The sequence below is a fragment of the Kogia breviceps genome, chromosome 15 (assembly GCF_026419965.1).
Source record: "Kogia breviceps isolate mKogBre1 chromosome 15, mKogBre1 haplotype 1, whole genome shotgun sequence".
NCBI lineage: Eukaryota > Metazoa > Chordata > Mammalia > Artiodactyla > Physeteridae > Kogia > Kogia breviceps.
The window spans coordinates 83785938-83798464 of NC_081324.1; the positions used below are offsets into that span (position 1 = coordinate 83785938).

The window sequence follows — 12527 nt, forward strand, 5'->3', positions numbered from 1 at the left end:
AATCTGCCTTCTAAGCACAGAGGAAGGGTCTAGTATTTGGCAGAAGGAGGTCTGGAGAGGACATGTGAGTTGGGTTTTGAGGGATGAGTAGGAGTATGCCAGGAGGCAAAGAGTGGAAAAAATTGTCTTAGTAGCTGGCAAGAGCTAAAGGGGTGTGAGGTGTCAGCAAGGCTTTGGGGAGGTGAGAGACTTCTAATTTTGGAGGATGTAGACAAGGTAAAGTTTTTTGTTTTTTGTAGTTGTATTATACACGTACAGTAAAATACGGAGCATCACTCTTAAGTATACAGCTTCCTGAGTTTTAAAAAAAGCGTACGTAAACACTCACGTACCCATCATTTAGGTGACGATATAAAACATTTCCAACATCGCAGGAGGTTTCCTCGTGCCCCTTCTCAGTCTATACCCGTCCCCATCCTTCCCCAGTAGGTTGTTGCGAGGTGAGGGGAGGCTAACATAAAATCTCAAGTCCTTGGCTTCAGCCCCATTCCTTCTTCCACTCCTATTGCTGCCTCCAAATCTTTCGCCGTCTTTATGGATAATCCTAATAAGGTCGTGCATGGGGCTGAAGAGGTTTCCTGATACTACCGCTTTCTAGTGTGCTCCACGGAAACTTAAGCTGAACGCGAACGGGGATAGGGATACGGACGATTGGTTTCTGGTCCTTCGGCGCCACCGTCCAGGCTGGGGCCGCGCAGAGCCACCTTGTCCCTCGGCGGCCGCCGTGCGTCCGTTACGTGGCAGCTACTGGCGTCCACCAATCCACGGCGCCCGCATCAGCCCCCTCGGATGGCGCAGCCGGAAGGGGCGGGGCTGAGGTGGCGGCGGCTGAGACGACAGCGGTGGCAGCGCGACGGCGGCTCTGGAGGCCGCAGTCCCGGTCCTGGCTTCGGCCCCAGCCCCACCATGGTGACGCTCGCTGAGCTTCTGGTGCTCCTGGCCGCCCTCCTGGCCACGGCCTCGGGCTACTTCGTCAGCATCGACGCGCATGCCGAGGAGTGCTTCTTCGAGCGGGTCACCTCGGGCACCAAGATGGGCCTCATCTTCGAGGTGGCCGAGGGCGGCTTCCTGGACATCGACGTGGAGGTGCGGGCGCGTTGCCCGCGGCCGAGGCGGGGTCGCGCGGCCGCTCGGGGGTTGTCGGCACCCGGGGCCCGCGGGGGGAGCGGGACACGGAGGCCGCTGTCCGAGTTACTGGGAGGGGCCCGAGCCGCCACCCGGCGACCCCCTAACGGCCCCTTTCCCCGCTCCCGCCCGGATTCTAGGCTCCGCGCGGGATACGGAGCCGTTTCATGGTTGCTTTGGATTCTCACCTTAAACGGCGGGTTCCCCTTGGAACCACTCGCCAAGCTTTGTCGACTAGGCGCCGCGTGTCAGCTCCGGGCCCAGGAGGCGCTTCACAGTCGCGTTTAGCTGGTGGCAGGTCTCGATCCGGTCATCAGCTGTTTCCCTTCGTAGCGCGAATTAAAGTTGGGACGTGGCATGGAAACTTCTGAAAAAGTAAATCGGAAGCTATGGAGGAGTGCTAGGCAGACGTTCGCGTTGTGTTTGCCTTTAATTTTTCACCGGAGTTAACTCGTTCTTACACAAACCTCCGGATACCTCGTTTAGCCATCTCATGACTAGGAGAGTGGAGTTGGGTCATGCAGTTTAGAAGTGACTGCAGCGTAGTATCTGGAGAAAACGGAAAATTATTTTAGGAAACTAGCAGTCCCTAAAATTTCTCCTGTGTCTTTTTTTAAGCCCAGGGAATGACTTGCCTCTGACTTTTTTTAGGAAACCAGATGTAATTGCTATTTAAATTCACCTGTTAGCATGATTAATTGGGTCTAAGGATTTTCCATCTGACAGTGACCATCAACCGAGCGGGACATAAATCGCACAAAAGAAGTGAAGTCCAGAAATAAGGAGATGACGGAAGGAATGACTGTTAAAATTAGCTAAGATCTTAAGACATCAATTATTTCAGTCTGCAAGTTTTACAGGTGACACGGCCTTCATAAGAGGAGCTGACTTGAGCAAGGCCTAACAGTGGGGTAACACACTGGGGTGAGAACATGGGGCTCCCAGTTTCCAACCTAGTCCTTTCCCTTAGGCCTTCAGGCATCTCAGATAAAGCGGATTCATTTACCGCCAGATCAATCAGGAAAACCTAGACACGTAGCTTGCTCAAAATTCTTAGTTTTAAAGAGATTTCTTTTTTTCTGGTTTTGATATTAACAGCTACATATTTGCCTGTTTGTTGGTGGTATTGGGCCACTTGAAGACAAGTGTAAGGTGTGTTTCTGAGGGGTTTACGTTTAAGTTGGACAAATAAGACAAATGTAGTCACGTAGACAAATGTAGAGTTGAAAGGTGTTCAGAGGGCCTTGGTTCTTAAATGGGAGAACTGCAGTCCAAAGAGGTTACTGTCAGTAACTGAAGTGGCGCCAACGGCAGGTTACATTTTATTAGAGAATGTTCTATTGCCAGCAAACATCACTTAAACGATTATAAATCTTTTGAGCTATCTCACGCATTTCTCTCCTGCTTCCAGATTACAGGGCCGGATAATAAAGGAATTTATAAAGGAGACCGGGAGTCCAGTGGGAAATACACATTTGCTGCTCACATGGATGGAACATATAAGTTTTGTTTTAGCAACAGGATGTCCACCATGACTCCAAAGATAGTGATGTTCACCATTGATATTGGGGAGGCCCCCAAAGGACAAGACATGGAAACAGAAGGTGAGATGAACATTCAGAGAATTGATACCACATTCTAAGAGTTAATTCTGTACATTTTATCAACCTGAGTGGAGTGTTTGATATCTTATTTTATGTTCACTGACTGTATTTACGACCAAAAACCTTTTGTGAAATATACGTTTTATTTATCCAAATCTTCTAATTAACAAAAAGAAGTTATTGGAGGTTCATGTTTATATTTTACTTCTTTACAATTGCCATTGTAGGCAGCTTTTTTTAGTCACTTGTGCTCTTGTAAGCATGTAGGTTACATGTATCTTAGGTTGTTTGTTCTGTTAATTTGCTTATTTTGGTATATACATTTTTAGTTGCTCATTTGTATACATGACTAGTTTAGCTAAACTTTTTGTATGTGTGTGTTTATATCTTACACTCTTCTTCAGGTGGTGGAGATACCTGGGATGGTATGTGGATTGATTTTTGACAGCATCCTGTCTTTCTGCATTTTTTTGTTGGCTACTGTCTAATTTCTGCTTTCCTTCTTTCTAATCTCAGTTTGTTAGCATGAGAGTGTTTTTTCTCTTAGTTAAAAAAAAGAACGTACAACTAATTTAGAGTTTTAGAGTGGTTGTTTTTTGGTAGTTTTTATTTGGTTACAGGAGATACAGGTTAGGTCATTTGAAACTTGGTTAGATGTGAAATGCAGTTCTAGGAGCCATGTCTAGATAAGGTGACAAAAGCTTTGTCAGACATATGTTGCAGTTGGATTAATTTTTATTCCTCAACTGACCAGCAATGAACCCTAAATTGATTCTTCTGGATAAATTGCTTACCAGGAACCAGCACGTAAGAATTTTTTTTTTTTTTTTTTGGCACAGTACGTTTCAGGATTTTTGGAAACTAGTAGTAGTAGTAGTAGTAGTAGTTTTAATAGTATATCATAGTATTAATGTGATATCATTTGCCCTAGATAGTGAGCACTTAGTAGAGTATTTACATAAAGAAGGTGAACTGTTTTTAGGTGTTGAAATCTATAGAATTTAGAGAATCATACTACTAAGAAATTTCTGTGCTTGCTTTCCAGGGTCATTTGCAGTTCAGGACTTGGCTAATTCGGAGTTTTGAAGGGCTTTGACTTTGTTCATTTTCTGGAAATTAGTCATTTCTAAATAGTCAGAAAATGTTGGCTGATGAATGTGAATACTCTTCTTAAATCTTTTAACACGATATTTAAAATTCTTGCTTTTGCTTGTTAATATCAGTGAATGGCAGCTATAAAATCAAGCTTTCCTCTAAAGCAGTGGTTCTCAGGTTAAGATGATTTTTGCCCCCCAGGGGACATTTGGCAGTATCTGGAAACTACGGGCCTCTCACTGCTGTGGCCTCTCCCGTCGCGGAGCACAGGCTCCGGACGTGTAGGCTCTGGACGCGCAGGCTCAGCGGCCATGGCTCACGGGCCTAGCCGCTCCGCGGCATGTGGGATCTTCGCGGACGGGGACACGAACCCGTGTCCCCTGCATTGGCTCTCAACCACTGCGCCACCAGGGAAGCCCTGGAAACATTTTTGATTCTCATGGCTGGGTTGGTGGTTGTACAGTGCATTGGACAGCTTCCCACCACAAAGTATTATGTGGTCCAGAATGTCCACAGTACTTCCTCTGAGAAACCCTGCTCTAAAGGTTCCACGTAGTGCATGGGCTTCTGACATGAAGCTAGTGAGGGATCATTTGTGATTCCAGCCCAGCTACCTTAAAATGGTAGAGGCTTTTGGTTTCTCTTAAGAAATGTAGGATTATCTGTGGCAATTTGGAATTCAAGATGAGGCCCAGTCTTGGGCAGTCCTGAAGAAACCCCTCCGATGCAGTCTTCCCTTGTGGTATATTTTTTTCATACCTGTTTGTTCATTGTCATAATACAGCATTACCTAGAAGCATACACTTATTTATCAGAACTGTTAGTTTACCTTGCTAAAGAGAATACCTGCTTTTAAACCTTGTGCGGCTGAGAGCTTGTTTCTTCACTTGCAGTGCCTGCTGTTTCCCACTATAGTGAAATTATTGCTTTGACTGTCATAGAAGAATGTTGAGTTGGTGTGGATTTTCTTCAGAACATCTTCATGTTTTTCTCTGCTCAACTTCATAAAGATTAAAAGTCAGTTTTGATACTACTCCTAAATTAACATTAGAGTTATATGATTTTTTAAGAGTAGATTTTGATTTAGTTTAAATATTGTTATTTATAGGATTATTATTAGGGTTTTGTTTATTTTATGTTTTGTGGCACCCCCTCCCCACCCCGCCACCAGTCTATTTTTTTTCTCCACTATGGTTAGCAGTGAATTTAGTGAACTTCACTTAGGAATTCCTTGGAAGACATTTCTTAGGGTTGTAGTCCTTTAGTTAGTAAATGTTGTATAGTATGTTTCCTACTCTGAAAAAGGTTTCTCTACTGGGAATGAACTTTAAAAAATGCTTTGAGAATTAAATAGTCATCAGTGATCCAAAATGATGTCTGAGCCATTTCTTAAAAATAGCTTCTTTTGGGGCTTCCCTGGCGGCACAGTGGTTACGAATCTGCCTGCCAATGCAGGAGACACGGGTTTGAGCCCTGATCTGGGAAGATCCCACATGCCGCGGAGCAGCTAAGTCCTTGCGCCACAACTACTGAGCCTGTGCTGTAGAGCCCGCGAGCCACAACTACTGAGTCCGTGTGCCATGACTGCTGAGGCCCGCGCACCTAGAGCCCATGCTCCACAACAGGAGAGGCCACCACAATGAGAAGCCTGTGCACTGCAACGAAGAGTAGCCCCCACTTGCCGCAACTAGAGAAAGCCCACGCGCAGCAACGAAGACCCAATGCAGCAAAGATAAAATAAAATAAATTTTTAAAAATTAAAAATAAATAGCTCTTTTGTATGCCTTCTCTGGAGGATTTTTTTTTTTTTTTTTTTTTTTTTTACTGCTTTATAAGTATTTTCGAGAAAGAGATTGCCAAGTATGTGCTAATCTGTTTCAAATCCTTTTGTAGCTCACCAGAACAAGCTAGAAGAAATGATTAATGAGCTCGCAGTGGCGATGACAGCTGTAAAGCATGAACAGGAATACATGGAGGTTCGGGAGAGAATACACAGAGCAAGTAAGTTAATGCTTTGACTGGGGGCCGTGTCTGGGGGCCATGAATTGGTGATGGTGTATTACCCAAGAGTTTGTTTGTATTTTCCTCATTTGGAAATTTTGCAAACATAAACATACTAAAATATTGACTTAAAAAATATCTATGCAAAGATAATTTTTGAGTATACATGTTTCTTTGTAGAGCTTTGTACTAGACTAGTTTATTATTGGGACATTCATTCTGAACCAAACATTAAGAGTTTAAAAAAATGTATGGTCAGCTAGGGAGTAAGCTAATGGTTTTCATAAAGCAGAAGGGAAAAACACTGTAAAATGGATATTGCATTGTTTTTTTTTTAACTTTTTATTTTATATTGGAGTATAGCCGATTAACAAAGTTGTGATAGTGTCAGGTGCGCAGCAAAGCGACTCAGACATACATATACATGTATCCATTCTCCCCCAGACTCCCCTCCCATCCAGGCTGCCACATAACATTGAACAGAGTTCCCTGTGGTATTGCATTGGTTTTAAATCACACATCTGAAACTTTTGTGCCAGTGTGGTCTATGTTATATGTTGAGGCTTAGCTGTTTTTCTAAAACCTAATGTTAGTCTAGTTAAAATAGAAAGCATTAAACCATGAATAGAGGTACTCACTAGGTGAAGTTCACTTTGGGCTCCCAAGTTTGTAAACTGGGAACTGAGAATGTATTACTCTTCAGAAACATTGATAATTGGAATCCCGTCTTAGGTTGCAAAAGCCTGTTTTAGCCCAGGATGTAGCATTAATTATGTTGCTTTTGCATTTAAAATTAGGAGGTACCATATTGACCCACAGACCAGATGACCATATTTTAATTAATTAATTTATTTTTGGCTGTGTTGGGTCTTCGTTTCTGTGCGAGGGCTTTCTCTAGTTGCGGGAAGCGGGGGCCGCTCTTCATCGCGGTGCGCGGGCCTCTCACTGTCGCGGCCTCTCTTGTTGCGGAGCACGGGCTCTAGGTGTGTGGGCTTCAGCAGTTGCAGCTCGCAACTGGCGGGCTTTGTTCCTCTGTGGCACGTGGGATCTTCCCGGACCAGGGCTCGAACCCGTGTCCCCTGCATCTGGAGGCAGATTCTCAGCCACTGCACCACCAGGGAAGCCCAGATGACCATATTTTAGATCCAGGTCCACTACACCCTTTCAGTATCGCCATCCTCCTGGTTGTCCTTGGGGAGAGACCTCACTGGGAGCAAGCTTGTCTGTAAATGCGAAGTGGCTTATGTCTGGAATCTTTGCTTTGAAGTTGGGGTAGGGAGTGGAGAGAAGAGCGACTCAAATAGATAAGAACAGGTTGAATTTCTTCAAGATGTGGTTTCTGTTCTTCCCACCCTCTTACATGTATTCTTGCTGCTGATGGAAAGGCCTCTTTAAGACCTAGAGCGCAGACTTCACCTCTCCTTGGGAGAATAATGAGTAAATGTAACAGACTGGAGAAGTGCCTCTGTTCTCCCTTTTTTGGGATGGAATGGGGCCTGAGATGGACCAAGGCTTTTATGCATACTCCCTTGCCTCTTCCACCATGATTCCTTCTCCTTGCCTGTGCTCTTGATCTCCTCACCCTCTGGAATCCCTACCTTCTCTCCCTCACCTCTTGGTTATTTTGCTCCCAGGTGGGGGCCAGCCCATTCTGGAATGAGAAGGGCGGTGAACAAAGTGTGAGAACTCAGAGTTTTCACTGCTTCATAGTTTAACTAGTTCAGGCCAGGTGGCTTTAAGGAAATAGGAGGTTCTTGGGAACACGGCAGCCAGAGGAAGCACCAATCTTCCAGTCTATGGGGACATCCAACCTTATTCTCTAGTCATTAATTTGAATGGAGATACTCTTGTATTTGTTTCACAAACAAAGTAGAATTTTAGACATTCAGTTTAATTTCACTAATCGAATAGTTCCCACAATGTTATTTGTTATTTGTACGTCTTCCTATAACACTGGCTTCTCAGAGATGGCTATAATGAGGCTTTTTTTTACACTGCAGTATTGTAATAGCGCTGTGTTGCTTTTAGATCAGGCTAATGTGTGAATGGCATGAGAACAGCGTCTTATATACACACATTTTCCTAGATGGTTACTTTCCTATGTTAGTATGCTTCAGTGTGTTCTATTTAAGCTTAAAGATGCATTTTTCTATAAGTGAAGGGAGAGATAAATACTTATTTTTATGTGGTTGCTTAATATTTTGAAGTATTTACTCAGCCATTCCCCTTTTAGACAAAAATTTTAAGATGCTAGTCATTCAGTTATGCCAGAAATTGGTTACTAAGTTTGCAGCAGAAATAAACTTCATGCCATGGAATTAGCACTAAAATGTAACTGTTGGTGGTTTTTAGAGTTCTAGTTAATGTTCTTGGGCATGTGTCTGTTTTTACTCTGGGAAAAAAAAAACCACTTTTTTTTCTTGAGTAACAACAAGTTATCTTTCTGGAAACATTTAATTGCTTTTCAATTCTTTTTGAGTAATGGTCAGTCCAGTATTTATTGCAATTCTAGTTTATCTTTTTATAAATGGTATATACATACATCTAAAAATATGACAGTCATTCATCTATATTACTGTATTGCTCATTATTATTGTTTTTAGTATTGGCCATTTGCAGAAAAATCAGAAACTACCCAGTGCTTTTAAAAAGTTAAGGAATTTGATCAGGAAATTGAAAGAACGTGATATAAATTGAGTAGAATAAATTAATATAGTCACGGCTGTTCCTTTGATGATCAAATTCTTAGCTTAAAGCTGGGGTAAATCATGAGACTAGTTCAAGTTTGTCTAGTAGTAGCTGCCAGTATTGGTCCATGAAACTGAGAAACCTCACCATCTAGAACAGATGCTAAGTACTGTACAGAGTGCTCAGTACATATTTATAGGATAAATGTTTAAAGAGAAAGACACTTTGACACATTTTGACTTGGTAGGTAGTGCTTTTTGGTGAACTCTGTGATCTTGAAATAATCTCTTGATTTTTTTTTTAAGTCAATTTTCTGATTCAGCAAAAAGGATTGTAATGCAGGGACTTTCTAATGTGTTGGATTGGGTTTTAACCCTAGACTATGACCTTGGTTGGGTCACTTTTCCTCTCTTTTCTCATGCATAATCAGATTGGGCTTGACTGAACTCCATGAATCTTTAAGGTCTCATCTAAATATAAAGTTCTCTGCTTCTAAGTATGTTAAGTTGCTTGGGGACAAAAGACAGAGGTATTTAGAGTACTGTGAATGTTGTGTGAAGTATTACTCTCACATGGAGTTAAGAATAGGGGATAGGGCTTCCCTGGTGGTGCAGTGGTTGAGAGTCAGCCTGCCATGCAGAGGACACGGGTTCGTGCCCCGGTCCAGGAAGATCCCACACGCCGCGGAGCGGCTGGGCCCGTGAGCCATGGCCGCTGAGCCTGCGCGTCCGGATCCTGTGCTCCGCAGCGGGAGAGGCCACAACAGTGAGAGGCCCGCATACCGCAAAAAAAAAAAAAAAAAAAAAAAAGAATAGGGGATAATTTATGATGCCTATGCTGTTTCTTTATTTTTTCTTTCTTTTTTTCTTTTTGTTAAATTTTGTTTGTTTGTTTGTCCTCAACAGTCAATGACAACACAAACAGCAGAGTGGTCCTTTGGTCCTTCTTTGAAGCTCTTGTTCTAGTTGCCATGACATTGGGACAGATCTACTACCTGAAGAGATTTTTTGAAGTCCGGAGGGTTGTTTAAAAAGCCTTTTCCTGGTGATCTGAAACTCATAATTCACTGTTTACCAAACATCTTGGTCATAATAATGTCATTAGTTTCTACATTTTTATTTTCTAAACTGTACATTCACAGCTTCTGTTTCTTTGTGATTAATAGATATTGGGGGAAAACACTTTTTTAGGAAAGTTATAGTGAAAATTTGACATGTGATTGGCATGATTTCATATTTCAATTCTTTCTCCATGTACAGGTCCTTCCAGAATTCAAACACTGTAAGTGGAATATAGGTGTATAGTCCTTATTATATCTTCTTTCCTTTTGTTTTCATAGTAGAATGCAGTTTGTTCAGGATAGTACTTTACTGATAGTACTTTACTAAAAATGACTGCATTCTTGGGATCCCTTATCCTGCAGTTCAAGTCATTAAAGGTTCATTTTGTTGTTGAGTCCTTATTAGAAACAACAATCTGAATCTTGACATTTTCTATCCAGCCTAATGGCAGAGCTCTGTGACTAGAGTATGCTACCAGGTTGGTACTTTTATACTTTGTCTATCTTGTTTTTGCTTTAAAGATAAGACTTAAACCAACAACCTTTTTCCCCTTTAAAGTTTTACTTTGAACCTTAGAACTCAATCACCTCCACTTAAAATTGTTGACAAAAGCAGCTAATAACCATTTTTTGGTTTCTGCCTAACCTTGTAAGAAGTCTTTATTAAAGCCAATTCTCTGGTTGTTGCAGTGAAGGTGGTTCTTTTTCTTTCTATGCTGGCACATCCACTTTCTCTACTCTTGTCACGGAGGAGGTATACATTCACATAATTGGAAAAATCTGGATTTCTGAAGCCAAAGGGTTAAAAGCCTCTTGGATTTCTTTGCAGTGATATACAGCCACTATTTTATTTTTGATCAGTGGCATTTTGGCCACTGTTTAATTAATGTACTGAGCATTACTGTCAGTACTAGGGTGTTTGTTTATGTTTTTCTTGGGTCTTTCTTTTTTTGGCACATGTGAATTTTGTTTTGTATAAAACGAAATGACTTTCTCTTGGCCTCTGATGATGTGTTTAAAATTAAAGGAGCATCTGGTTTTGGTGTGGGGATGATCCAGGATTATGTTGTGACTGATGTATATTGGTTACTTGTACATTTGCTTTGGATCTTTGCAAGGGGAAAACTACAAGTAACGAGTTTTATATAATTAATTTAAATTTGTTACAGGTTTTCATGTTCAGAATAAACAATTTTTCAACCTTGGGTGAAAATACTTGCAACAGTTTAAGGTGACTGTGTTTTACCTTAGGACAACTGTTGCATGCCAATTTGTGTGCGTGTGTGTGAAAACACTTCAAAATGAGCTAAAAGATGTAAATTTAAAATTGGTTGTGTATCTAATCTGCCCCAGGTCCAGTAAATAAACAATTCTTTTTAAAAACAGTCTTGGTATTCTGTGTTTTCTGTATTACCGATTAATTCACATATGTTAAATACCAACTTGCTAATCATATTTGAAATGAGACGTGTTTCCTGAGTAATGATAACTGTTATAAATATCTGTTACTTTTTATGTCTGTAAACTTGAGGATAGTAAATAGGAACCCAATTTTAGGTTTCCCTGTGTGATTTCTTTGATGGGTCAGTGTTATTAACATCTTAAGTATTTTTTTCATTGGAAAAAAAGCTTGAGTTATTTTCAGTCAACCACCTGGTTTGTGGGTGTGGGAAATAACTTTAAAAGGGATCAGATGATTTGCCCGAGGCTCCCAGATGAAGAGTGATTTATGGGGCCAGAATCTAGATCTCTGCCTTTAGAAATGGTTCCTCTTCCTCAATTACACTAAGGGCCTGCTAGTAATAAACGAAACTATGGTTCATCCAGCACTGTGTAATGTCCTGGCCCGACGCTAAGTGCTTCACATGGTCTGCCTCATTTATTTCTCAAAACATCCATTACCTTGGGTGCTATTATAATCCTCATTATGGAAATAAGCAGGCTTGGAAAGGGTCCCCAGATCAGAAAATTAGTAAGTAGACCCCAAAATGAAAATGCAGCTATGCTCTTTTCCTTCTGTCTTTGCTTTCAGACCTGTTTGGAAGTCCTATTTTCTAAAACAGTTGTCAAAGGCATTTTGAGGATGTGATGATGGCATTAAAGTGAAAATGTTGCCTTAGGCTTTACTCTTTCACTTTCTAGTTTGAGATGACTGGAGTTTGCATAAGTACTGTCCCCATTTAGTCATCCCTGAAATATTTGGGTGACTGCTGTGTGCAACCAGTTGTAGGCACTGAGATAAATAGAACAGAAAAATTCTCATGATCGTAGGATTTACCTTTTAGAAATTATACGGCATATTAATGATAAGTGATATGATATGGAGGAAAAATAAAGCAGGGTAGGTGGATTAGGAAGGCATCACTGAAATGATATTTGAAAAGTCCTGATGGATGTAAGGGAGCAAGCCAAGCTAAAGGTATGAGCCCAGCTCATAATAGCTGGTCAGTAAAAGCTTGCTGAATGAATGTACACGTGCACGAGTCAATCCAGCGGTAAACAGGAATAAGCTGCAGTGTTCCTGTGAGGTCTCTAACCTCACTTCCTCAGAAGTAAACCAACATTTATTGTGTCGTAGGCAGTGGATCCCCACCAACACCCTGTTTTGCATATTTGGGGCCCCCGGGCTGGGGTACCTTTTTGTCAACTCCCTCCGGACCTGTCCTTTGGCCAGGACGCGGTGTTGTGCAGCCACCTGCCTCCGACTGGCAGGGAAAGTGTGAGAGCCGGGGCAAAACCCCTCCCGCCCAAATGCCTGCTCGATGTGGAAAGGCGCTCCGACCCCAGATGGCTGCGCTGGACGAATGGCACCAGGGCCGGGCCCCCGCGGCCCGCTTTCATCCGCCAGCTGTCGGTTTTCCACTCTCCTGCGGTGAGGGCGCCTTCCCGCGCCTTCCCCTGCCCTCCGGAACTTTGCGACTGGAGCACGGTTCCGGGCGGGGCCTGTTGGCGAG

General features: G+C 42.3%; 1 protein-coding gene across 2 annotated transcripts; it reads left to right on the top strand.

The window, feature by feature from the left end:
• Positions 1–731: 731 nt before the first annotated feature.
• Positions 732–10958, top strand: TMED2 (transmembrane p24 trafficking protein 2). Of its 2 annotated transcripts, XM_059040727.2 has the most exons (5): positions 793–1086; positions 2537–2729; positions 3134–3154; positions 5718–5825; positions 9419–10958. In XM_059040727.2, the coding sequence occupies exons 1-5, from the start codon at positions 907–909 to the stop codon at positions 9541–9543; spliced, it is 627 nt and encodes a 208-aa protein (XP_058896710.1). In that variant the 5' UTR covers positions 793–906; the 3' UTR covers positions 9544–10958. The 2 variants fall into 2 exon arrangements, with proteins under 2 accessions (XP_058896711.2, XP_058896710.1); XM_059040728.2 differs by lacking the exon at positions 3134–3154 and having other exon boundaries at positions 732–1086.
• Positions 10959–12527: the final 1569 nt, after the last annotated feature.

What these genes read in the sequence shown, in the direction of transcription:
- TMED2 (XM_059040728.2), top strand. Translation starts at nt 790, where the DNA reads ATGGCGCAGCCGGAAGGGGCGGGGCTGAGGTGGCGGCGGCTGAGACGA. An exon ending in TCCTGGACATCGACGTGGAG is followed by an intron (nt 1,087 to 2,536) that starts GTGCGGGCGCGT and finishes TCCTGCTTCCAG; the next exon opens with ATTACAGGGCCGGATAATAA. An exon ending in GGAGAGAATACACAGAGCAA is followed by an intron (nt 5,826 to 9,418) that starts GTAAGTTAATGC and finishes TGTCCTCAACAG; the next exon opens with TCAATGACAACACAAACAGC.